The sequence below is a fragment of the Oenanthe melanoleuca genome, chromosome 4 (assembly GCF_029582105.1).
Source record: "Oenanthe melanoleuca isolate GR-GAL-2019-014 chromosome 4, OMel1.0, whole genome shotgun sequence".
In the NCBI taxonomy this organism is placed as follows: Eukaryota; Metazoa; Chordata; class Aves; order Passeriformes; family Muscicapidae; genus Oenanthe; species Oenanthe melanoleuca.
Genome location: NC_079337.1, coordinates 43,752,620 through 43,777,916, shown reverse-complemented (window position 1 = coordinate 43,777,916; position 25,297 = coordinate 43,752,620). Strand labels below are relative to the sequence as shown.

General features: G+C 41.9%; 1 protein-coding gene across 2 annotated transcripts in view; it reads left to right on the top strand.

The window, feature by feature from the left end:
* KIT (KIT proto-oncogene, receptor tyrosine kinase) overlaps positions 1-25,297 on the top strand; it is a 57,415-nt gene that overhangs the window by 4,937 nt on the left and 27,181 nt on the right. For both annotated transcript variants that reach the window (XM_056490150.1, XM_056490151.1), the window contains exons 2-6: positions 12,526-12,765; positions 16,322-16,600; positions 19,116-19,252; positions 21,870-22,029; positions 24,848-25,037. In XM_056490150.1, the coding sequence (XP_056346125.1) occupies positions 12,526-12,765; positions 16,322-16,600; positions 19,116-19,252; positions 21,870-22,029; positions 24,848-25,037 (1,006 nt within the window). The remainder of the gene's footprint in view (positions 1-12,525; positions 12,766-16,321; positions 16,601-19,115; positions 19,253-21,869; positions 22,030-24,847; positions 25,038-25,297) is intronic.

Below are 25,297 nucleotides of genomic sequence, written 5' to 3'. Positions count from 1 at the left end.
CACTGGCAGTTGTAAATCTAAGTGATAAAGAGGATGCATGGGCTGATTTATGTTAAGAAGAGATGAAAACTGTGGCAGGCAAATGTGAAAATCAGAGAGCTGCATCTCTTACAGGTTCTTTGGAGGCATGACAAATGCCAGGTTAGTCCTGCATCTCCTGTCTTTATCTACCAGTTGTTGTGTGAAGCTGGGCAGTGCTCCTCAGGAGGGACCAGAGGGCTGGAGCAAGTTTGATGTGAAGACAGGCTGAGAGAGCTGGGATTATTCAGTCTGGAGAAGAGAAGGCTGGAGTGGATTTGTTTTACAGAAAGGTGTTGTGCAAAAGCCACACAGAAAAAAGAAATCAAGCTTGTTGGTTATAACCTGTCATTCAGAGCCTGCATGCTTTGAAGGGGTGGAAAATCCCAGTGAGCTGTGTAATAGAAATGTTTTGGGTGTTCACACACCTAGGCCATTCAGAACTAACTAGATTCCTGCTGACAGGTTTGAGATTTAAAGCTTGCACTTGGCTCTCTCACTTAATCTGGTCTTTGTTCAGGAGTTAATGGCTGCACTGGATGTCACATGTTGAAGGTTTTGTCTGCAGCCTCAGGACTGGAAACTTCATCCTGTATGAAATCTGACTTTCTTATGTATTCATCTTCTTCCTGCAGCTGGGTTTCTAAGAGACACAGCAACTTTTAGGAAGCTCCCATAGAACTCTAAGGCTGGAGGAGACCTGCAGAGACCTGGTCTGTCCCCAGCTCTTCCTAGTCAGATGGAGCAGATCTCCCTACACAGACTTTTGTTCTAACCTGCTCTAAGGCAGATTTGTGCTGCAGTCTTACCACCTGTTTTTTTCCTGTAAATAGTTATTAAAGGTCAAAAGCTTCTTCTGATACCTAATCTCCCTTGCTGGTTGCTTAATTCCATCCTTTTATTCTCCTGGTCTTTTGGGTATAATGAACTACTATACTACAACATCACCATCCCTTTTATAATCATATTTTACATGTTGGCAATAGAAACCCTTCAGCTTCTCTTTTCTATGATAAAGCTTTTCCAACGCTTCCTTTTGGAGTGTCTTCTGTAACTCCTTCTCCTCCTGCTCTTCTCAGCCCTCTCAGTCTTGTTTGCATTTCCTCCAGATATGATGTGTAAAATTGATGTCTGACTGCAGATGAGAAATGCAGGTTCAATAAAATGGTTACCTCCCCCTGTACTGTGTGCTTCAATTTGATTCAAAGCATTGTAAATCTGATTTTAATCACGATTTAAATCAGCCAACAGTAAGCCTCATTTTAACTGTTTTGCATTTGTACTTAATCATTTTGCAAAGAAAGGTTTAACCTCTTTTATTACCATTGAGATAGAGTTTTAATTAAATATAGCCTTTGCAGTTAATGTTATACTTACTTTGATTAATCACTGTGCCTGTATTTAAGCAATTATGTACCTTGTTATATATACACTGATCCTGATTCTTCATGTGTATGTTTTAGTATGAAAATAGAAAATGTTGACACTTCTAGTATTAGATAATTGATTTTTACTGATGATTTACATCGATTACAATGAAGGAAACAAGAATTCTGAAATGTTCTTCCGTTAGATAAAAAATAGCACCACATAGAAGCCAGCCAATTCAGAAGAAAAAACTCATTGAGAAATGTTTTGAAATAAAGAATTAATGCCTGAAAGGCCTATCTGTAGTCAAAACTGATGGCTTCTAATCACTGTGCTGCAAAAATTTTAGTGTTAGTCCATGTCATTCTCTCCTTATTCTTGGAATAGTTTATTCTTGGAATAGCAATGGAAAGAAACATTTATGGGTTTTTTTTCAGCTCCAGATCAGTAGTTCTTCTTTGAATGGACTAGTTGCTTAATTGAGTTGTACTGAATGAGCAGAAATAAAGAAAATATTTTCTCTGCACCTGCTAGAAAACTCCAGATGCCAAAGGCTGGTTTATTGCTGCAGCACAACATGCCTAAAGGTGCTCAGGCACTGACTTTGATGGATCCAGTAGTTATCTTCAAAATGTTGACAGCAGATGTACAGCTTGAATAAATTTTTGCTTTTATTTTTTTAATGATTAGAGGATCTGTAAGTTTAAATTTACATTGTTGTATTCTCAAAATCACTGTTGAGTATTTTTACCCTTTAAAAGGAAAATGTGCATTATAAAAATGCCGTGGTTTTACTTTCCATGTAATATTAAATTAAATATACAGCTTAATGGGGCATTTTTACCTGAAATGGTTCTGTTTATATGCCTTATATACAATTCTGTGCTAGAACCTGATCCTGAGGCATTCATTTTCTGCTGCTCAGTAGCTGGCTGATTCTCTTCTGCACTTCTGATGCTTGTTTGGTGTTGTCAATATCATGGAAGTGCTTTCTGGATGAGCATAACTTTTGTACTTTGAAAAGAAATCATGTTATCTTCCACAAAATAAAAGCTTCCTCCCAGTAGTGTTCATTTTAACTCAAGCTGTTAAAAAGTTTCCTATTCCATAGCATGGTCTGACTTCCAGGTATTATACATAAAGTTGCTGACTTTGCAGTAGTGTTAATGTTATCATACCTAGGATTTGAGGTATGCAGCACAATAAAAGAGGTCACATGGAAGGAGCAGAAGTAAGCCCTGTGTTTCTGGTCTCCTCCTGTAAGCTAAATATATTCAGAAGAGATGCTGAAATGGGATTCCCTGTTTAAGCAGGCACTCACATTAAGTAGTCCTCTGTGTCTCTCTCCTGGAGCAGGAGAGAGGACTACTTGCCTATATATATGCAATTTTTGATAAGGCTTATAAGTAAACTAGAAAACAAAGTACAATTTAAAAGCAATAACTACAAGCAAAGATGAAGTTCAACAGCCATTATTTATTGGCAGAAGACTGAGGAAATGAAGCTGAATTGTCAGAAATAAATTTAAGTCTCTGTATTCAAAGCTCTTCTATCTAAGACATCTGTGACAGATGTTGGTGTGACTGTCTGAGGTGACATTTTGCACCTGAGTGTGTTCTGAAAAATGTCCCAATGACTCCCCCAGAAACTGTCCTAGTCATAGTTTAAGCAGGCATATGCAAAGATACTTACCTAAAACACTGGCTACCTCACTAAAAAGCAACTTACTAGATTTGGTATTGTGTGTAAAACAATGATTGTGCAAGAATTTTTTGCCAACATCTTAATAGAAAAGTTGAAGTGTTAGGAAATCTAACTTCTTCCAGGCTTATCAAAAATCTCTGCATAGATACACTTAATTTATATGAACAAATGTGGAAATATTCTAAAACCTGCCTCTTAAATGGATCCTGTGCCATGTGCCTGCATGACATGATGCAATGACTTGTATTTTGGTAACACAGCTATATAAATACTCTATCTTATTACTAAACCCAGAATTTTTCTCATTAATCTGTCAGTTCTTTCTGTGAAGGAAAAGAGAACACAAAGTATTATGGACATAAAAGATAGCTGTGTCTTTTCTGCAAAATTTGGTGAACATGTTAATCTGAAAGTCTTGTTTATTGCTATAATCTTCTAGGAAAATGTACTGAACTAAATATCTAGAGAAAGTAAAAAGCACTGTTCCTCTTTGTGGTATTTAATGTGGTCCATCATACGAGCAGTGATAACATAATTATGCAATTATTGGTATATTTTCCCCTCTGGAGGCCTTATGTAGATGATTACCAGTGCACCTTTTAATGAAATTGCTACTATTTGATAAAATTACTGCCAAGACTTGAAATAATTAGAATTTGCATTGCCAAAAGTCTTACATCTCCTTCCTCAGCTGAGCCTTTTCCAAATAGGCATTAATTCAGATTGCAAAACGATTCACTGTTCTCCAGTTTTCTCATTTCTCTTCATTAAAATTACCTTTTCACTGAATTTCAGAAAACATGCTTTCAAGCCTGTGTTGCTCATTACAAGGAACATCCGTTCAGAATGGAAGTTGAAAGACACTGCACCTTTTAATGTAAATGTCAGCAAAGAGAAGTGAGAAGAAAGAGCCATTAAAGGAATAGATGGGGCACATGACAGCTGAATATGAATACACTATGCATTAGTGTGCTTTTTCATTCCTTCAGATCATTCTCCATACTTACTTCATATTTTGTTTATTTATGTGTCTTACAGCTGACAAAACTAACTATGGGGACAGCTGCTTAATAACTAATTTTGGAAATTAGAGGGAAGGAGGCAATAAATCAGTCTAAATGTATAAATCCCAATACTGACAAGTGCTGTGGCATACAGTTGCTCTTTTTTTTTTTTTTTTTTTAAATCTACTTGTCTGTGTACATAAATACATATTTAGCTGTACTCTGTATTTCTCTTTGAGTAAGAATTACCAGGTAGTTGTAAGCACAGGCCATTCTTCAAAAAAAAAACCCAACAAACCAACAGCCTGGCAGGTCAGTCATGCACTGTGTTTGGTTTTATTCATTAATACATTGCCTGTAGGTTCCTCCCGTGGTGGGAAGTATAGGAAGTTTAGGTGTAAGAAACCATGGTGCATCAATGTAATATAATGAAATGAATGAATCACCTCGTGTAGGCTGTCACACATAGTGCTTCAGGATAAGTGACTGGGCTACTGTAGTGCACATTGTACTCCTTCTAAAAAACAAACCTGAAACAACAGGTAAAAGCCCCAAAGCTGTGACTTCTCAAAAAAGGAGGATTCAGGGAGGTATGGTACTCGGTCTTGGAAGGAAACATGGTGTTTGATCCTGCTGTAGCCAATTAGTATGTGTGCTAAACTAGAATTCTATAAAGCTGCATGTCTGCCTTTGACAAATGGCTCTTTTTGCAGAGTGAGGGATGCCTGTCAGAAGGGGCAGGCTGCTCAGCAGGAGCAGCAGCCTGTGTGCACGGCTGGGTTTTCCTCACCCCAGCAAGGGAAGTGAAGCCAGTGGGGCAGGGGAAGGGCTGTCTGTCTCTGCATTGCTGCCCCCAGCCCCTGGCCTTGAGGGATGTTGCTCTGGTGTGTACAGGGCAGCTCTCACGTGTTTGTGGAGGTGATGTGAGGAATCTGCTCTGCTGAGCTGCTCTGGGGCACTGAAGCACAGTGCTGTTCGCTGCATCACTAATAGGTGTGACCAGACTGCTGCAGGGGGATCTGCTGCCTTCCACCCACGAGGCAGGATTGTCCCAGGTGCTCATGGTTATCCTGCCTGAAGGTTCTGTCAATGTTTCTCTTGGCCAGTGGGATATACAGGGTCTGTAGAGCTGGCTGGATTTGTCTTCGTGCTACCTGTCTCTGATTCTGGCTCTTCCTTATTCACCTGATTTGCTCTGAGGGGTGCACAACCTCTCTCCAGGTGTAGCTGGGTGTCCCCTCAGTCTCCTGAGCTCTTTTCTCTGCAGTGGTAAGCACCAAGTGCCTCTTACTTGTTCTGTGCCAGGCTGGTGTGGGTGCAGCCCCAGACTGTGGAGCTGAAAGGTTCCCATGGGGCCTGGCTGCAAAGGGGGTGCCTCACAGCCACAGCCTCTGTAGTTCCCCATGCCTCCACAGATGATAAAGACAACCTTTGTTCCAACCTCCTGCCACTTCCTCTCTTGGGTTTGCCATGAGTGGGAATCAGCTGGCTGGTTCCACACTTGCTCTTTGTGTGGGAGATCTTCGTTCCTCCTCGATGCTGCTGGCAGATGGAGTCTGTGCCCCTGCGTGCTGTGCTGGTGAGCTCCTGCCCTCCTGCTCTCACAGTGCCCTTCCTCTGCCCCTTCCCTTTGGGCTGGAGACAGGGGCTGCCCTCGTGCAGCTGGGTAAAAGTCAAAGCCCTCTTTAATCCTCTGCACTGAGTAACATATAGATTCCAAGAATCCAAAACTCCAGAGCGAGCACGAGCTCGTGAGCTCTTTGTTTTCTCTCTCTCTGGCATTGAGGAGTCTGTTGGTCAGCAGATAGCACCGACCCCAGGAGATGGGTTAGGAGCAAACTGCTAAGTTCTGCAGGGGAGCTAATCTGCCCTGACTTAAGTTTGTGTCCAGTGACAGATAATTTTTCAGTCTCTGAAAAGATATTGGGGCAGAGGAGAGGGGCCAGCAAGGATTTGTGTCATTCAGATATGCTGAGAGTCCATGACACTTGAAAGGACAATCATGTCCTGGGTATTTTTTGGTCTGTGTCTTTGAGGAAGACACTAGTGTGGGTGTTGGTGTGGATGGTTTCTTCTGTAGCCACCTTCTCCCAAACAGCCTGGCTGAAATAGGATCTCATGTAGGCTTTCAGATCAAATAATTTAAAACTGACATTTGCCATTGCTATACTTTTCATCTAGCATAAGGGAGAGTGTCTGTTTAGTGAAGTGGAACAAAACAAGTTAGCATATGATAGCATCTCTCCTTTTAAAAATCTGGGAGATCTTACACATCAGAGTAAATTCAAGTTGTTTCAATGCAATTAACATGCAAGTTTGACACTTTATATTCTTCCTTGGGGCATGAAATGGCAGGACAAAGAAAATGTAATTGAAAGGATCTTACATTCTTGTCCATCATAGCATATGTCAACTGTCATAGTGGATTTAAAAAATAAGAGACAGAGTTGGAAAGGTGATATTCCTCAATTAGACCTGTGTGTAAATACTCTAGAGAGGATTGAGCAGGCTTCTGGCTAGGACCTCTGCACTTGTGTGAAAGAAATGGTTTTGTTTCTGCTCTTCTTTCAGACCTGCAGGGGACTTGTGTGTCTGAAAACATGTTCCTTTTTTCCAGCAGCGCTGGGTTTGCTGCAAGAGGATATTATTTCCCTGCAAGCCATGTCTTGCTGATATCCCTGGACCATGACATCTACAGCAGTGCCACTACTTTAACTGATAAAGCATATCTCTTGTTTCTGCTCTGTTATGTTGTTATAGATGAAAAACCACGGTGAGTGAGGTCTGTGTGATAGCCCTTGAAATGAAGCCAGTGCCCAGAATGCACAGGCACTGGAAAAAAATAGTCTCTCCAATTGTACCCAATCACCACAGTCTTACTCAAAAGTTGTGGACATTCTGTCACTTGAAGTTTAGCTCCTCTGTGCATTAATGACAGAAAAACGTTAACTGCTTTGGGAATCATGGTCAGGATCAGGTCGTGGTCAGGTCGCTGTTTTCGTTGTGCAGTGTTTGTACAGCGTAAATGGTGATGACTAGGAAGGTTATGGACAGCTGCAAGGGGAAAAGCAGAAGCTCAGAGGAGGCTGCTGTGCCCTTCCAATGTGTCCCAGCCCTTGGGGAGGCAGGATGAGGATTTACCCCTGCTAAGCAGCAGTGAGCCTGTTGGCAGGGCAGTCCTGGCAGAGGCTGGTACTGGGTGTGAGCAGGTTGTGACTGTGCTGTGAAGCCACACTCTGCCTCTGCCCTGGGAGATGCTTTTCACAGCCTGAAAGTGGAAGGGCGTGGGATAAGGCACAGGGGGTTTTTTTTGTTTTTTTTTGTTTTGTTTTGTTTTGTTTTGTTTTTTTTTTGGAAGCAATCTGCTGTGTTATAGAGCTGCCACAAACTTCTTGTTCCTTTTAATGTTTAGATAAGAGTTGAAAGAGGAAGCGGCCAGAGAGAGACTAACCTGTTGGCCTAAGGTTGTGCAGGAAATCTGTGGCAGAGCTGGGACTAAAATCCACAGTGTTTGACTCTTCATCTTATTCCATGGCAGCCCCACATCCTTTGTTTTCTTGGCTGCTGGAGATGGTTTCTATTTGCTTGCAAGCTTGATGTGGACTTGCACCTGATGTGCTCTTCCGTGCTACAGCAGTGTTGTGCTGAGGCTGAAAAGCTCCAGTATTAACTGTATTTTTTTTTTGATGGTTCACTCCTTAGCCAGAGCTTTTGTTGTTTGCACATCCCTTAATTGTTGCAGGAACATTCTGCTGTCCTTAATCATATCCCTGCAATTTGACCTGCATTTCCTATCAGTATTATCTACAGCTGTTTGATTTTCTAATTCCTCCAGCTTTGTTTTCCAGATGTTCCTTCTGCATGCAGAATTCACAACTGCTGTACTCCTCCTCTTTCCTCCCTTTCCCTTCATTTTAATATATTCATATATTCTTCTTTCACTTCAAGTGATCCCAGCATTGTAGTTTTTAACTGAAGTTTGTTATATTACATGGAGAAGTTAGGGTTGTGGAAGTGAAGCTCTTCAGCTGTAGGACTCAAATTTAGTACATCCAAAATATAACCTGGACTGTCCAACTCTGAGCTTACTTGTTTATTTTAGTTTTTTTAAAATGTGACATATTTGCCATTATAAGTGTACTTTTGTTAGCATGCAGTAACTACACCCTCTAGTTGCCCTTGAGGACAACTCTGGAGAGTCATCCAGAATCCCAGTGTGGTACTCTGGGTGTGCAGTGTGTGGGGAATGTTGAATTTGTCATGGTGGGATGCACAGTTTGTGATCAACAGTGGGATCATCTGCCCCACTGGAGACCACAGGACTCTTCCTGTCCTGAGTTGTTCCTGTGGTCAGGTGGGCCTTGCTGAGATGGGGACACTCACCTGAATATTGAAGTAGTCCTCCACCTCCTTTTCAAAAGTGTGAAGAAGTGGAGAGAGGGTGGAGGCGTGCCCAGGTGTGGGGTAGGTAACAAAGTGAGGATGCATACCCACATCTGGAAAACCTCAGTGGGGAGACAACAGTGGGTTCCTCCATCCCATTGCTCAGACAGTTTACAGTCCTGCTAGTGACTGGTAAAGCCATGATCCACCTGGGCTGAACACAGAGCTCTGTAGGAGACATCAGACACTGTATTCCGTGGGGTTTGGCACTTGGAGATCCCTTGCTATCTCCAGCATATACACTGCCAACACAACTGATTCCTGAATTATGAGTCTTGGTGTCATGGCTGTGATTACATGATTGATGTTGCTGGAGCCCCCCAAAAGCAGCAGGGGGCTGGAAAGAGCCCCATCACTGGGGTGCCATACAAAGGCAGCAGTCTCAGACACGAGTCTGAGAAAAGATGAGGAGAGAGCAGATGGACACATGCTGTGGGGATTAGTGCACCAGATTACAAGTTGTTAGTTAAACTCTCAGATTTCTGTCACTTAATTATTCCTCCAAAAATAAGATACAAATTCATTCTCATCTTGCTAAACACCATCTTAATTCTCTTTTTAAAGACAGATGATATTTTGGTGCATAATGTGAAGCAAATCTAATAGTCATTGTGTTTACAACCGGTTGTCCCTACACTGTCATAGTTTTTCTGAAGAGACATTATTTTCCGAAGGCAAGAGAGAAAAAAAAAAAACCCTTTACACTCTGGGAATCCTTTGCACAAGGCATTATTGCATTTGTAAATTGGTTTGCTGAAAATTCATAGATGGCGTAAAAGGAACCACAGCAAAATAATCTCAAAATGAGTGATACTTCACCACATTGTGCTAGTTTCCTCATTTTTTTTTCCCAAGCTTTGCTACATAATGTATTTCTTGTGCCTCTGAGCAGGTCAGGCTCTGCTGTGTTGTTTACTACCTTTAAAAACTTTCCAATAACTTGCTAGATAGTCCTGCTGGTGTTACAAGAACTTGAACCCCTAATTGGAATGGATAGGACAAGACCTAGGGGAAGGAGTTGGTAAGAGTCATAAACGTTCCGTAAAAATATGAAATGATGTGTTCCTAATCTTTCTGGCAATTATTTTTGTGGGATACTTTTTAATCAGTCCTGAGTTTATGCAGTGGATTAGCGGAACTCATGGAAAATTTCTGGCGGTGCTGGAAAAACAGGCACTGGTGGACTTGTCTATTGGGTTTAGCAGGGATAAATCTTCATGAGGGGGAGATGGGGACAGAGCAAGGGCTTCCTCCAAAACCCAGACCACAAAGTAATTAGTCTCTGCAGGTGGTCTGACCATCCTTTGCTTCCTACTCTGGATTTATCAGGAAGAGGAGCAGTTACCTGACTTGGTCTTAATCTACTCTATACCTTAAGAAGAACTAAAGCTGTGAGATGAGTGAATTAAGTCTGGAGTGTATAACCTCATCCCAAGTAATTATCCAATTGTTTTTCCTGAACGTCTGTTGTTCTCTGTGTGGGTAGGGAAGTTCAGCCCCTGAATGGAGCTGCAGAATGTGTTTTTGCATGCAGGTGGTGCTGGGTTTGGAGAAGTGCTCCCCCCATCTCAGGCATGGCTGTTACACATCCAGTCCAGCTGTAAAAAGCTGTGCTGTGCCTCAGACATGGGGTATTTGTAGGACTATTGGGATGGCCTTCATAAGGGGGAGGGTTTGTTACTGCAGAACCTGTCAGCATTTACACACAACACAGTGATATGTATGGTTTGACAAATCCTTCCTCAGGTAGAAAGTCAATTGTGACATTAATCTTTACACTGCTGCCTCTAATAGGTCCCTTTTCCTCTGCACATCTGTTGGTGACACCCTATACTTGACCTTCCCCACCCCAGTGCCCTGGGGTTGGCTGCTGAGGTGGCTTTGGGAAGGAGGAGAAGCCTGGTGCCTGTGCCCAGGACTGCACAGGCTGGTTTTATCTGGGCACCTTGGAGCCTTCACTTACCTGTGTGTCATTATTGGTAAATACCCAGGGGGGAAGTGGAGGGAGCAGCTCAGCCAGCCAGGCTGGCTTGGCATTTCCTCAGGGACAAATAAATGGGTTTGTTCTCCCTGTAGCTCCGGACACTGGGAGTGAAGCACCTCCTGGTGCAGCTGGGGCTGCTGCCAAAGAGGGGGAGCAGAGCTGGGGCAGCAGGCTGGTGTGCTCACCCATCCCTGTGCCTGCATCCTGCCAGGCTGGGAGCTGAGGCCAGGCCATGCCTTTACCCTGCTCTCAGGCACCTCTTAGCCCAGGGCAAATAATTTTTCCAGCTTTTCTGTTTACCATGCCACTGCTGGCCAGGACTTCTTCTGAGACCTTGGACTTTCACTCTTCTTGTTTGTGCAGACACTCACCTGCCCTTTGAGGTAGCAGATTTGAAATTAACAGTTGTTTTTTTCTGCCTTTTTCTGGCAGTTTTTATTTCTAGGATGGTTGTCTATGCATTCTGTCATGGAAGCATATATGCAGGATTAGTGGATCTCATGTGGAAAATTGCGTGGTGACAGTGGAAGAATGAGTGCCAGTTGAGTTTAACACTGATAAATTATAATTCCAAGGAGGGCTCCTTTTAGACTGCAAACAAACAAAGTAATTAGTCTCTGCAGGTGGTCTGACCATCCTTTGCTTCCTACTCTGTGGTGGATTTATCAGGAAGAGGAGCAGTTACCTGACCTGGTCTTAATCTACTCTATACCTTAAGAAGAACTAAAGCTGTGAGATGAGTGAATTAAGTCTGGAGTGTATAACCTCATCCCAAGTAATTATCCAATTGTTTTTCCTGAACGTCTGTTGTTCTCTGTGTGGGTAGGGAAGTTCAGCCTCTGAATGGAGCTGCAGAGTGTGTTTTTGCATGCAAGTAGTATTTTCTCTGCCATGACTCTGCTACTACATGAATGTTGTACAGTCCTGTACACTCTGTTACATGAGCAAGCAGCACAGTTATTGTAAGCTAGGGATTACTGGTAGCACTGAAGAGCCGCTCTGAAAGGGGAAGGGTTTGTTACTGCAGAATCACCTCAATATTTGCATATGTGCAAGTAGGTCCTAAACAGTGAGAGTTTCTCTGGGTTTTTGACTCTGAACTCCATTTTTGCAGGCTCACTAAGGTTTTCAAATCATGGTATGCTAACTCAGCAACCAACCCCCAATTTGCTTGCCCTAAGACTAGAGCCTGAATGTGAGTCTTTCTCTGTGTAGACAGTTGGAAAGTGGTTGGGAGCTGTGAACTGGAGCTGCTAATTTTACAGAGGAAATATTTTGTGAGATTGTGTTAGGGCATGTTCCTTGACAAAGAAGCTAAATGATCAATTAGAGCAGCTTTGGGGACTGGGAGATTGGTGCCTCAGTGAAACTGATTTGGTAGCATTGGAATAGAAACTTGAATATTTTGCATGTTTTGTTTAGTTTTGTTTTTTTAATGTAAGAAATGTTGAATTGGCACTTCAGGTTAACAAACAAGCAAGTATGGAAAGTGTGTACTGATGCCTTCCTTTAACTGGACACTTCTAATTCAAGAGTATGACTGGAGCATCTGAATACATGAAAGAGCAGTTATAAAAAGATAACTGAGCAAGGAAACTTTAGTTCTTGGCAACATACTGAGTAAATGACAAAGAATGATTAAAAGTGCTGCCATGTAGGATCAGACTCATATGTTCTTGAATTTAATTTTTAAATAGCTTGGGTCTGTTCCCATTCAAAATCCAAAACATAACAGAAAGTGTTGCATCTGAAACCTTAGTTTCAAAAGGTTTTTTACAGACCAGTTTCCACCTGCACTGGTTATTTTCTCTGTGTGCCAAAGGTATTACAAGCCTAAAGGTGTCTGTAGAATTGCACACTGCCATTGCAGCTTAGTATTTTAAAGAAATAATTCCCAAAATAGGAGTTGCACATATACAGCTATAAAATAATAATTTTTCTGCAGAAAAAAAAGAGTGTGTTGTATTGACAGACATTCTAATTTGTGCTTTTTTTTTTTTCCAGGTGGTGCCCTGTCCCATGAAGAGTCTTTGTGGGTTTTGAATAAAGGGGAGGAATTAAGGCTGACGTGTGATGAGGAGGGACCTGTGACTTGGAACTTCCAGAACTCGGACCCATCAGCAAAAGCAAGGAGTTCCAGTGAGAAAGAGTGGTACACCAAAAATGCAACAGTCAAAGATATAGGCAGATACACATGCAGGAGCAAAGGGAGTATTGTCTCCTCTTACTATGTTTATGTTAAAGGTAAATATCAATTAAGACATTATTTTGGTTTCCCACCTCTCCCCTTCCCCCTACCCACCTCCCATCTCCACTCCCAAAATAATAGAGCAGTAAAGTTGGAGGACAGAATGAGTTTGAAGTACAGTGGGAGAATACAGTCTGGTAGAAGAAATCTTCTTTCCTGTCCAGTAGAAAGAAACTTCATTCTCTTCTTTGCTTGCAATGACCTTTGTCAGCAGCACAAAATTCTGGATGAGTTCCTCTTTACATCCCCATTAATTTTGTGGTGAAGTTTATTTGAGCTCCGTTTCTAGATGGGAGACTTTTCTAACTAAGTGACCAGATTCTGTTGTATGAGTCAGTTACACAGTGAAGAAGCAAGAAATATGTAGAAATGTCTTTTTAATTCTATGCCATCCATCAGTATGGAGTCATGTAAAGTTTGGTCCCAAGCTTTTAATTTACTGAGGCAGTCAGCCTAAAGGATTTGGTGTTTTGAGACTGTGCTCCCAGGCCTAAGCCAGCAAACAGCAATGATTCCTCTGCTTTTGGCTTCTGATCTACCTTAATGACTGATCAGAAATGGCTCAGACTGGAAAAAAAGTGCTTCTGCTCTGACACATTTCTCAATCCTTTATTACTCTTCTTTGTGCAGTGTTTTCTGCAGATTTCTTCTCTGCTGATGTATGTCTACGTCAGCTGCCCCCAAGCTCACAGTTTACCATGCCTGGCATTCCATTTATTTTCCAAGGAAAATGGTTATTTTGCTTCTCCTTCACATAGCTCTGGTGGTCTTCCTGACCTGTTGATTGAAAAAAGTCCTATGGCATCAACTTTCTTAAGAAAGCATTCCTTGACCAGCAGGGGTTGTCCCAAAGACCCCCATTGGAACCCTGCTTAATCCTTTGAGAATTACTGCAAGGCTGTTCTCCAGGACAGGGAGATAAAAGCACAGCACAGCAGCAAAGATTATTTTCTGGAGGGAAGGTATCTGGCATAGTAACCACACAATTTAAAGAGTGCCCCTTTAACTGCTCCTGAGTTCTCCAAATAGCCATGCAGCTGCCATGGATAAGTTTTCTTGACTTTCTGCTTTTCCCTGCGACTATGGCTAAAGGAAATCTGGCATGTGTTTTACCTATATGTGGTAAACAATCTTGACTTCACCTACCATGATGTTTTTCCTGAAGGTCATGGTGATTATCCCAGGCAGCTGTGATCATAGAGATATTTTGCCTTCCATTACATGAGTGACTCCTCCACTTCAGGATAGCAGGCAGCTCTCCTGACCATGCTTAGCAAAGCATCAGGGAAGTTGTGTGGCCTCATGCAACACTTTATTATCTTTTTTGTCTCAGTTGTGTGAAAAATGGGCAGCCTTAACTTTGACAAGTTCCTGGCAGTGAAATGTTTGTGAGGTTGACCATCATTTTGCATCAGGTGTGGTTTAATGACATCTTACATCACCTGTAAGGTGCTGCCATGTGCTCTGCTGCTTGTGGGGTTGCCACAAACATGCCATTATACTTTTCTCCTTCTAAAGGTGGGAGTGAAGAGAGAACAGGACCAAGAAACTTGATCCTGCATAGTGACACTAGAATGGTGGCTTCTGTTGAGATCTTGTGTTCTTCTGAACCTACTAAATCCAAATTTCTTCTGTTTCTGTGACCATGAATGACACAGTGTTGACAAACTGTGGATGTGTACCTGTTTCACCTTTCCTTTTTGGCAGAAAGTACCTGTGTTGTATCTATAAAAGCATTTTTCCCTGATCCAAGCAGGCCTAGTTCAGACTCTGCATAAGAGAGAAAAATCTCTTGATTTTGATATCAAGTCTTCTCAGATGGAAGCACTGATAAGCACTACAGTATCTTGTGTTGGAAACCTGCATTAGCCCAAAAGGCAAGTGCAATGCAAGATTCCCATGGGGCAGAATGCCATGAGAGGAGGAGCATGGCCATGAGCAGCCTTGTTTGTGTCTGGATTCTCTATAGGAAGTTCTTTCATGTCTTCTCACTGTGCTGCTTTCCAGACAGGGATTGAAGATGCAGGGGGAGCACCTCAGCAATTCTGCTTGCTCCAGTCAAGGCCTTACCTGCAATTTCAGCTGTTAGTGAAACAGGTCTTTGTTCCTGCTGTTTTCTTTTTTTTCTGTTGCAGGGAGCCCTATCTTCTGCCTAATGAAGATATCTTGGTTCTGTCCATACTGGAGAAAGGGGGACTGAGTGGAAAGCAATCAGTTATGTCTGTTAGCAGGGACATTTAGATGAGCACTTTTAATCCATCCTCTTCCTGCTCAGAAATAACAGCTAGTCATAGCATTTCTTTTAAGATCTCTGTGTGCAAAATACCACATTTTGGTTTTGTTCAGAAATTATTTACTTTTTGTTCTTAGTAATCTACATCCTTTTTAATTCTAGACTGATGCTTCAAAACCTGTAGTTTGTGGGGGCTTCTTGGGTGGTAATATCAAATTCAGCTAAAGCTGCACCTTCACTCTAAGCTAGAAACCAGCCAGTAACCTCTCTGTTCAGTGATGAGGAGCCCCTGATGTAGTGACTTGCTTACATAAACATCCCAGGCTTCGTTTTCAGCCTGGTACTTACTGTCTTAAACCAAATGCACATTGTCCATCATCTTAAATTCTCTCAGTCTTCCTTGGTAAGCCATGGTTTGTTGCTCTCTAATCATTCAAGTTGTAAACATGTTTGCAAAAAAGATGCTTGTTTGTTTTTCTAATACATTCTACTCTGTAGAGAGTGCAGATGGAATATGAAATAAACCTTTACAGAGGGTTTGTCATCACACATTCTTTTATTTTTGTGTTTGCCAGCTTCTTAGCATTTCAAGGTCATGACATATCATGGGCTTCAACTTTGGTTGTAGAAGTGTTTGAAGTACTATATGTTTGTGTGCTGTTGGTTGGCTGAGATGAAATGCTGTAGGAAAGTTACCTTGTGAAAGATTACATGATTATTTTTCAATCAGATATGCTGTTTGTGTGCCCAGTTTTTCTTCTAAGAAGCCTAAAAATAATCTCTGCTTTCAGGGAGCAGAGAGAAAGAGAGAAGTTGTTTGCTGCTTCCTCTGGTAGCAATGTGTGTTCATTTAGATTATGTATTTTACAGAAGTGAAAACCATAATTTAGGTGCTTTTCAACTTCCATTTGCTCATAAATTTCTTTCAAATCTTCCCGTGGGCATGAAACCTTACAGCCCTGCCACTAGCTAAAAGCAAATTACTTCTAGTGGTCTGTGAAAATCTGTTTACTGCTGTGGGGATATTTTGGACCTAAACAGGGAAAAAAGTGCCCTCCATCTCCAAGTAAAAAAAGCAGTAAGATTTTTTTTTAGTGCACATGATTCTTTAGTGTATCTGATATTGAATGCTCCTGCACGTCTCCTATCATGCTGCTCTTTTAGGAGAAAATGTAATGTCTCTTGGTAAACATGAATTAGACAATACTTAGTTTTACTGGGTGAAAGTAAAATTTTATTGACAAGTGCCCAATTGTAGAGTTGGGTAATCAGAAGTTCCCATGCCAGCTTGTCTGACAGATCCTTGTGTTCCTTCACAGATCCAAATGTGCTCTTCCTTGTTGATTCTCTGATCTATGGGAAAGAAGACACTGACATCCTGCTAGTGTGCCCACTAACAGATCCAAATGTTACAAATTTCACGCTGAAGAGATGCGATGGCAAACGTCTCCCCAGAAACATGACGTTCATTCCCAATCCCCAGAAAGGCATTGTGATAAAGAACGTGCAGAGGTCCTTCAGGGGCTGCTACCAGTGCTTGGCCAAGCACAATGGAGTTGAGAAGATATCAGAGAAGATTTTCCTGAATGTGAGACCAGGTAACAGAGGATTTTTGCCTTCTTGTAGAGAACCTGAATGCCAGGAGGTGTAGAGAAGGGCTGTGAAGCCTCCCTGCTGTCCAGAGGAAGGTGGTGAGCTTAGAGAGCTTTTTTGGGGCAGGTTGTGTCAGGGCACAGATTGATCTCATATGACACGCAGCTGTGTCAGGCTGTGCTCAGAAGGTTTGGCCATGATGAGTTTAATTTTCTGTTCCTGGTGATTTCCAGGCATTTTTTTCATCATTATAAGAAATGTGGGTTATGCTGTTAAATTCTGAGGGCAGACAAGCACTCAGGTTTGTACAGGTTCGTGCAGGCAAAATTATTTCAGTACCTGACTGCTGTGTCTGTTACCCACAAGTGACAGTAGAAGGAGCTGACTGATAGCATTGAAGAAGAGGGATTTGCTGGAGAGGCAGAGCTTGTGGAAGGAGAAGGTCTTTGTCTTCATTACTGAGTGAAGATGGTCACAACAGCAGCTGTGTGCACAGATGAGGATGGGGAATGCATTGGTGGCTGAGCTGCTACATGCAGCACTGCTCTTGGCAAGCCTGTTGGTGCCACCCTACCCTTGACCTTCCCCACCCCAGTGCCCTGGGGTTGGCTGCTGAGGTGGCTTTGGGAAGGAGGAGAAGCCTGGTATCTGTGCCCAGGACTGCACAGGCTGGTTTTGTCTGGGCACCTTGGAGCCTTCACTTACCTGTGTGTCATTATTGGTAAATACCCAGGGGGGAAGTGGAGGGAGCAGCTCAGCCAGCCAGGCTGGCTTGGCATTTCCTCAGGGACAAATAAATGGGTTTGTTCTCCCTGTAGCTCTGGACACTGGGAGTGAAGCACCTCCTGGTGCAGCTGGGGCTGCTGCCAAAGAGGGGGAGCAGAGCTGGGGCAGCAGGCTGGTGTGCTCACCCATCCCTGTGCCTGCATCCTGCCAGGGCTGGGAGCTGAGGCCAGGCATGGCAGCACCTTTCACCTTGTGCTGGGGTGGGGACACACACTGGGGTTTGCTTGTTCTGTGACCTGCCCTTTCTCCTTGGAGATGGGCCAAGATGTTGAGGAGTGAGGACCACCTCAAGTGTGGGGTTTGCTGTGGCAAGTCTTCTTTTCCTGATGATTTGGAAATTCAGCATTGTCAGTACTCTCAGTACTGTAATTACTATGCTCTGATGTTCAGTTCACCAGGTAAAACTCCCACTTTCTCCTTGGCTCAACATTTAAATGTGTTGGAGATGCTTTGATGGGTAATGTTTTTGTAGTTATAACCATGGCACTCAGATGTGAGCTTCTGGTGTAGAAAGACTGAAGAGGCATCTGTGAAATGGAGCTGTGCAGGAGTACTCAGGCACACAACAGCTATGATAGCACAGGGAGTGTTTATGTACAGCCCTTCTCAATACAATGAAGGGCTTTATGGACTTAGGGCTTTTTTTGGATGTCCAGAGATGTTTCTGGCAGATGAGAACACAGAATGCCTTCTGCACTGGCATCCTCCTGTCACTTGGGAAATGCTGAACGCTGAGGGGGATTTTTGTGTGAGCCTTTATGTCTGAAGAGAGCAAACATGTTTCTTTGTTCTCCTCTGTAGCTTCTTACATGAGGAAAAGATTATTGTTAAAGTATGAATGGCTGAGAAGCATGGGGTTTTCCTAAGTTTTGTACAATTTACCTAAGATAACTACAAAGGTCATGTCAGAGACAGAAAGAGAGTCTGGAAGACCTTATCTAATACATGCTGTGTTCACAGTGTGTCTTCCTGTGTAAAAGCCCTAGTGGGAAGTTAACTGGAGTATTATACAAGAGGAAAACTTGAAGAAAGGATGAAGAAAATAGAAAAAAAACCCACACAGGGAGCAGAGGAAGAGCTGAAGAGCTTTGCAGAGGCAGGAGACGCACAGTCCTCAGATACACCTGGCTGTTGACAAAAGACATGCTGAAGCAGAACAGGGTACAGCTGCCCCGCATCTGCAGGTCACCCCCTGCATCCAGGGTGACAAGCTGTGAGCCACCACAGTAAGCAGAGGTTGTGGTGCTTCAGGCACAGGTGTGCACAAGTCCTTGAGCTGTACCTGTCCTTCCTAGGCTGTCCATCAGAAGCTTTTCAGGGACCTGCAGACAGTACTTTCTGTTGGCTATAATGTTTTGTAATTAAAATCTGCAGTTAGTGCTGGGCTGCTGTTCTTCAGTGACTGATCTTTACTGTGTTTTCAGTTCCAGAGTGTTCCTTTTTAATCACTGTCACAAAGTTAATCATCTCATTCATGGTTCAACACTATTCAGATTTCTTCATGCAAGTTTCTATGCTCTAACAAGTATTATCTAACTTTTAAGTGTAATTTGAAGCAAGGTTGAAGCAGAAGTGTGCTTGTTGTAAAGGAACAACTGTGTAATATATTAAAAAATTTGAATATATCTCAGAGCCTTGATTTTATTGGAAAGTTAATTAATGACTGTTGATTTTTATCCCCCCCAGAAGAGCGGAGACTAATGAAAAGTAATAAACTTCTAAATTGTTTTCCAGTCCACAAAACTCTTCCTGTCATCACCTTATCAAAAAGCTATGAGCTCCTCAAAGAAGGGGAAGAGTTTGAAGTTACATGCATAATCACAGATGTGGATAGCAGTGTAGAATCTAGTTGGATTTCTCACGAAAAGGGGGTAAGTTCCTTTAACAGTATCATGTGTGCTGGGGCACAGTACACAAACTCTCTGCAGACATTCACATGCTTGTCTTGGGTACCTGATGCTGTTTTGATTTGGATTTGTTGCATTTACAAAGATTCAGTGTTCAGACTGGTGGAAAAGCATCTGCATGGGCTTCTCTTCCCAAAAAGAAACTAAAGTTAGGCTCTTCAATGTGAAGTTTAGGTGACCTCTGTTGGGCTTCCTAAATACGGAAGCGTGGAGTGCCTACACATCACACTGCAATCAATGGGAGCTGCAAATATCAACACATGGACTGCAAATTACATATTCTAGTTGTTATCATTAACAGTAAAATACCTGCTAATTAGCATGGGGCTGTGTGTGACAGGAATAGTAGTAAGCATTCGCAGGAATGATTAATTCATTTAAATTACATGGTGTGCCTCACTAACTGGAAAAGCTCTGAAAAATGAACCAGTGAACTGGCTTCTGTCTGCCAGTGATAGATGAAGTTTCTGACTGGCATCACCAAATTAAATTATTGAGAGGCTCAGTGCTCCAGGAGTTTGATGCTGGCAGCACAACTGTTCTGCAGAAAAGGGGCAGAGAGATCCCCCTTCCCTGGCAAGCCATGTGCTGCCAGCTGTGTCTTTGAAATGAGCAGCAGACACTGGGCTGTTTTTGAGAATGCTTCTTGATCTTCTGGGTATACCCCGAAGTTTAAATTAATTAAAAGCCCTTGAGAAGATCTTTTAGTAACTCCTACCATATACTCTCCCATGCTAATTGACTGATCTTTTACTGCTAATGGTGGTGACCAGAATACGTAATTCTCAGCCCATGTATATGGAAGATATTTGGATAAATCGCATCTCCTCGGGCACATAACAAACAGGAATCCTGTTCCCTGGGGCTGGGCATGCTGTGCTTAGCTAATCCACCAGCTCTGGCAAGGCTGCTCTTGCTAAGTGCTTGCTGCTCCAGAAATCCCACCCCACAGCTCTGAACGGGGAGAAAGTCTAAGTGACATGAAGGTGGCTTGGGACACGCAGATCTGCTTTTGTTCCTGTGCAGGACGTGCAACTGAGAATTTAATTTCTTCTCTCATTCCTCTCCCTTTCCTGTGTTACAGATTGATGAAATTGATGCCTTCCCTTCATTTTTTTTGTGCTTTATGACTTTTTATTTAATGTATAAAGGCCACAAGGAAAGTATTTTCCCAATAACGTTGGCTTTTGTGTCCTTTCTAGCAAATAGTAGGAGCTGCTGTCTTTGAAATTATGACTATCAAATTAAATTTTGTATTGAAAGAGAGCACGTAAACTTCATATTTAAGTATATTCAGAATTATATTTTGTCCTGAATAGATGAGAGAAAAAAAATCAAAATGCTTTTTCCACATATGACTGAAGTTATCACCACTTTTGAAAATTAGGAGACTGGCTATTAGCAAGCACATCCATACTAAATATATTTTTCCTGTGATTATCATAAGCCAGGAGGAATCAAAACTGCATTGAGAAGCTTTAATTTGTCTAGAAGCTCTTGGAAGATGCAAGAATTGCAATAATTCAATTAGAAAATCATAACAAGTCCAGGTCTGCATTTGGTTTAATCAGTGTAAATTCTGTCAGTCTTTCCAGCCACACTGAGCATTCTCACAGAGACTAAAGTCAGCATCTCAAAGCATTTATTTTTTTCTATGCATATGTATAGAATCATGACATATTTAAGAGAATGAAGTTTCCAGTTTCCTTTAAGATTAATAAATTGAGATTGCTATGGACTCAGAATCAGAGTGGGTACCAGAGGGAGGATGCTGTGTATAGCTGCTGCCAGCAGGGCTCTCTGCAGCATGCCTGCAAGCAGGAGATGCTGTGGCCTTGGAAAAAATAGAGCAGCACAACCCCAGGACCTTAAATTCTCTCTTGTCAATCACTGGAAAGCATTGCAACCATTAGAGAGTTGCTGAACTTCAGGCACCATTTGAGGACTGAACCACACTTCTGAGATGCAATGACTTCAAGCTTCAACTTCTGAGCATTAGGAAGGTCAGGACCCAGTGGTCATTTTGCATCAAGCCCTGCAGTTGGAAGTGTTTCTTGTGCAAATAAAACCTCCAGTTGGTTACTCACCCTCTCACCAATGCTCACCTTAGTATTGGAAAGCTAGTCAGAATGAGCTGGGTCTGACCTTGGGCACAACAGCCTTGTCATCAGGTAATGGGAACATTTGAAGAAGCTAGAGGTCTAGTTCTTTTGGCTTGAGCTGGTCTCCTCCATTTGGTTCTCTTGGGGCAGGTGAGCACAACCCTAAATTCACCCCATCCTCACCCCATGACCCTCCACATTCTTGCCTTAGAAGGGAGCTTGAGGAGGCAAAAAAAAAAAAAAAAAAAGAAAGGGAGGGGATAGAACTTAGGAGAGGACATTGTCTCCCAAAGGCAGCTGATCACACACTTGTTTTGCACGGAGAGATTCTAGTGATAGGTTTGTCTTGCTGGCTTACTATTCCGGTTTAAAGTTATGAATATTAATATGGCAAAGTTATAATTACTTCTATTTTTAATTTATCTAGGAAAGATGATGCATACACAGTGTTTTAGATGTTAATTGTTTTTTACCGACAGACTGTTACAAGCAAAAGCAGAAATTTGCGTGATTATGGATACGAAAGGAAATTAACATTGAACATCCGTTCAGTGGGAGTTAATGATTCTGGAGAATTCACATGCCAAGCAGAAAACCCTTTTGGAAAAACCAATGCCACAGTAACCTTGAAAGCTCTAGGTAAATACTTCTTGTAGAAATCTTAACATTTTTAAGAGCAGGAGATGAAAAGTGAGAACACTGGGGAGTCTTCCCTTCCTTCTCTCTCCTTTTCCCCAAACCTGGGTGAGTAAGGTTGGTTTTCTGTAAAGGTTGTTGCTGACTGGTGCCATATGGGATGGCTCGGGAAGTTGTGGTGTGTATGACTGCATTCATTTCTATAACCTCTTGCTTGTTATTGGAAAGTGATACTAGAACAACCACCAAACAGTTTTTTCTGTCCCTCTGGTTTGTCTCATCCTTCCTGGTTTAATCTAAAATTTAACAAAGCAACTAATTTACCTTCACTTGGTACTGTCCCAATGCTTAAGTAATTTGGCAGCCCAAGTGCAAAGCACATCTTCAATACTTGCCTTGCAAGCATGGGAAATTTCAGTGACAGTGTGTCAATGTTTTTTACATAGAAGCTGTATTTGTACCTCTATTTAAAATAATGCTGTGAGCAGCATCGTGGTGCACATAGACAGCATGAACTTGTTCCAGTGGTCACCCCCTTGTTAAACCCACTATCCATCACTTCTACATGTTTTGGATCGTGTCACTAAACAGTGAGCAAACTCCCTTCCTCCTCTTGTTTAATAACAGATGTGTTTAGAGTCTGCTATATATTAACTTGGGTGACACACAGTGCCTTTTGAATTTTAAAGCTGCTGAAACCTGCTTATTTGAAGAATTGAGTACAATTAAGGACATGTTGGTATAGTTAATAAGATCATTCTGGTCTGTGTGGTTGCTACAACCGTTTCAGTTCCATTCAGGGGTGTAGTAACTGAGGGAAGTGTAGCTCTGGATTCTTTTTTTCCTTTTCAAATCCGTTTTTCTGTAGCACAGACACGCACTCCAGCCACACTGCTTGTTTGGCTTTCCTTGGTAACGTAAAGAAAACAGAAGTGTTTGACCTGTCTGGGTCAGATCTGCAGCTAACAGGCAGAGGTTTGAGTGCCCTTGACCTTACTGTGCTGGTCGAGGGGGTAGGGCTTGAAATGACAGGGATGTTTTCCTCATTTTTTACAGCAGAGACTACATTCATATGTAAAAGAGTGAGACAGTGTGAAGCATGAAAGAAAATCTTTTCCCCAAGGGGATCAGTGTGAAAGCTTTTATTATAAGAGGAGGGAAGTTCTTCACTACAGAAATTCTTAGGACTACTACATATGCAAATGTAGCTTTAAAAAGGATTGACTTTGGAAAGTCTGGGGTTTAAAATAAAGCATGGCATTATAAAAAGTAGGAAATAAAATTTTTGTTTAGTAAAATACAAAGTTTATATTCATATAAAAATACCAGAGAAAAGATGGAATCTTTCCTTTCTGAGATAATTTTCTCTCTCCACCCTCTCAAATTTGACTCAAATAAGCTCCAGCTGTTGGATACCTTTCACCATTTGTTGTCAAACTGACTAGATTTACCTGAACTGTGCCAGCTCCCAGGGTTCTGGGAAGTGGTGTATGGTATGTCCATAGAGGGAGATCTGGGGTTGCAATAGATACTGAATCACTGTGACTTTGACATTAGCCAAAAGTTGTACAAGAAATAATGTGTATTTTTTGTAAAATTCCTAATTACTTTTTCTATCAGTTAATTTATCTAACTGTAGAAGGTACTAGAAATGCATTACAGGGACTGATAGCATTATAATAAATTTTATTTTAAGGGAATTGGGTATGATTTTGGATATAGCTTGCCTAGGGAATCCTGTGTTTATACATAAAACCGAAAAAAGCGCTGCAAAGGAACTGCAAACCTTCAGTTTCCAGATTTGAAATATTTTCCTCTTTCCTAATGATGGGGACCACTTTAGAGAACACCTGCGTGCTGTGAATTTACTTCATCCTTTCTTCTTCAAAGCATCTGTCAAGTGCTCTGGCAGATCCATATGCTTTCACCAAGCCCCACTGGCTCTGGCTTTCCCAAGCTCGGGTGCCCAGCTGGCCACAGCAGTTTGATTACTGAAAAGTTGGAAGAAGCAGGGATCTGAGATTGACTTTAGGTCTAAATTCAAGCTCTCAGTAAATGTGTTCCCTTGTAATTGCAATCTGCCTGTCAAACTGATAATTCCCTCGTGAATTTCTGTAATAGGACTGAAAAACTTGTCTTTTTAAAGTGAATCCTCAGTCTGATGAGTTTATTAATGAAATTAAAGTACTACAGCAAGGATGTTGTTAGACATGATATTTTGGAACGGAACTGCGCAGTGATAAATGGAATCTGCCAAATGAAGGATTAAGACCCAGCAGCAGATGTACAGAAATGCCTTAGTTTAAGATGATTGGTATCCAGGCCTGTGGACTTAGCACATTTTTTGTCTAATTACAGCTTTTAATAGCTTCATTTGTAATGTTGTTCTTAATTACTCTTGACAAAAACCCTTTAATGCTCTAGTATGCTGTAATAAATGATTTTAGTTTGCTTTTTTCCTAATGTTTCTTTCACGCCAGACAGTTAGCAAGTTGAATTTTTGGAAAAATAGAAATACTTGAGCAGAATCAAACACATGCTTGCATTTTTCCAAAAGCATATAGAAGGTATTTGTCACCAGAAGATGGATTATTTATGCTAAGGCACTCAAGGCTGCTTTGAGTCCTGTGCCTCATGCTATATGTAGCTAGTAGCTTGGTTTTGTCAGGTGAGGGTTTAAGTTCTGCTTTGCAGATAAGGTTTCCTGTTTCACAGCTGGATGTTTGGTCACTGGTCTTGAAGTTGTCTGAGTGTGGTTAGGATACTCACAATCTTCTAAATGGCCCTGACATTGTTTTTCTTCCCCTCCTACGACCATCAGCTAAAGGATTTGTCCGTTTGTTTGCAACAATGAATACCACAATAGATATAAATGCAGGACAAAATGGGAACTTAACAGTTGAATATGAGGCATATCCAAAACCAAAGGAGGAAGTCTGGATGTACATGAACGAAACATTACAGAATTCCTCAGACCATGACGTCAAGTTCAAGACTGTGGGCAATAACAGGTAATATGCATGGCTGTAGGTGTTGATTTCACTTTGGAACAGCAGGTTAGAATCTGCTCTGGATGGTGGAAAGTGGGGATGGTGAGAAGAATTGCCTATAAAAGAGGTAGTACGTGTGGCTTGCCACAGTAAGTGGTGTAAGGTCTGCCGACCTACATTTGGAATAGCGTCCAGCTAACCACACCATGTGAGCACAGCGTGCTGTTTACTCCCCACTCAGCTCCATTCCTGTCCTCTAAGCAAAAAAGAGAATTTAGGTT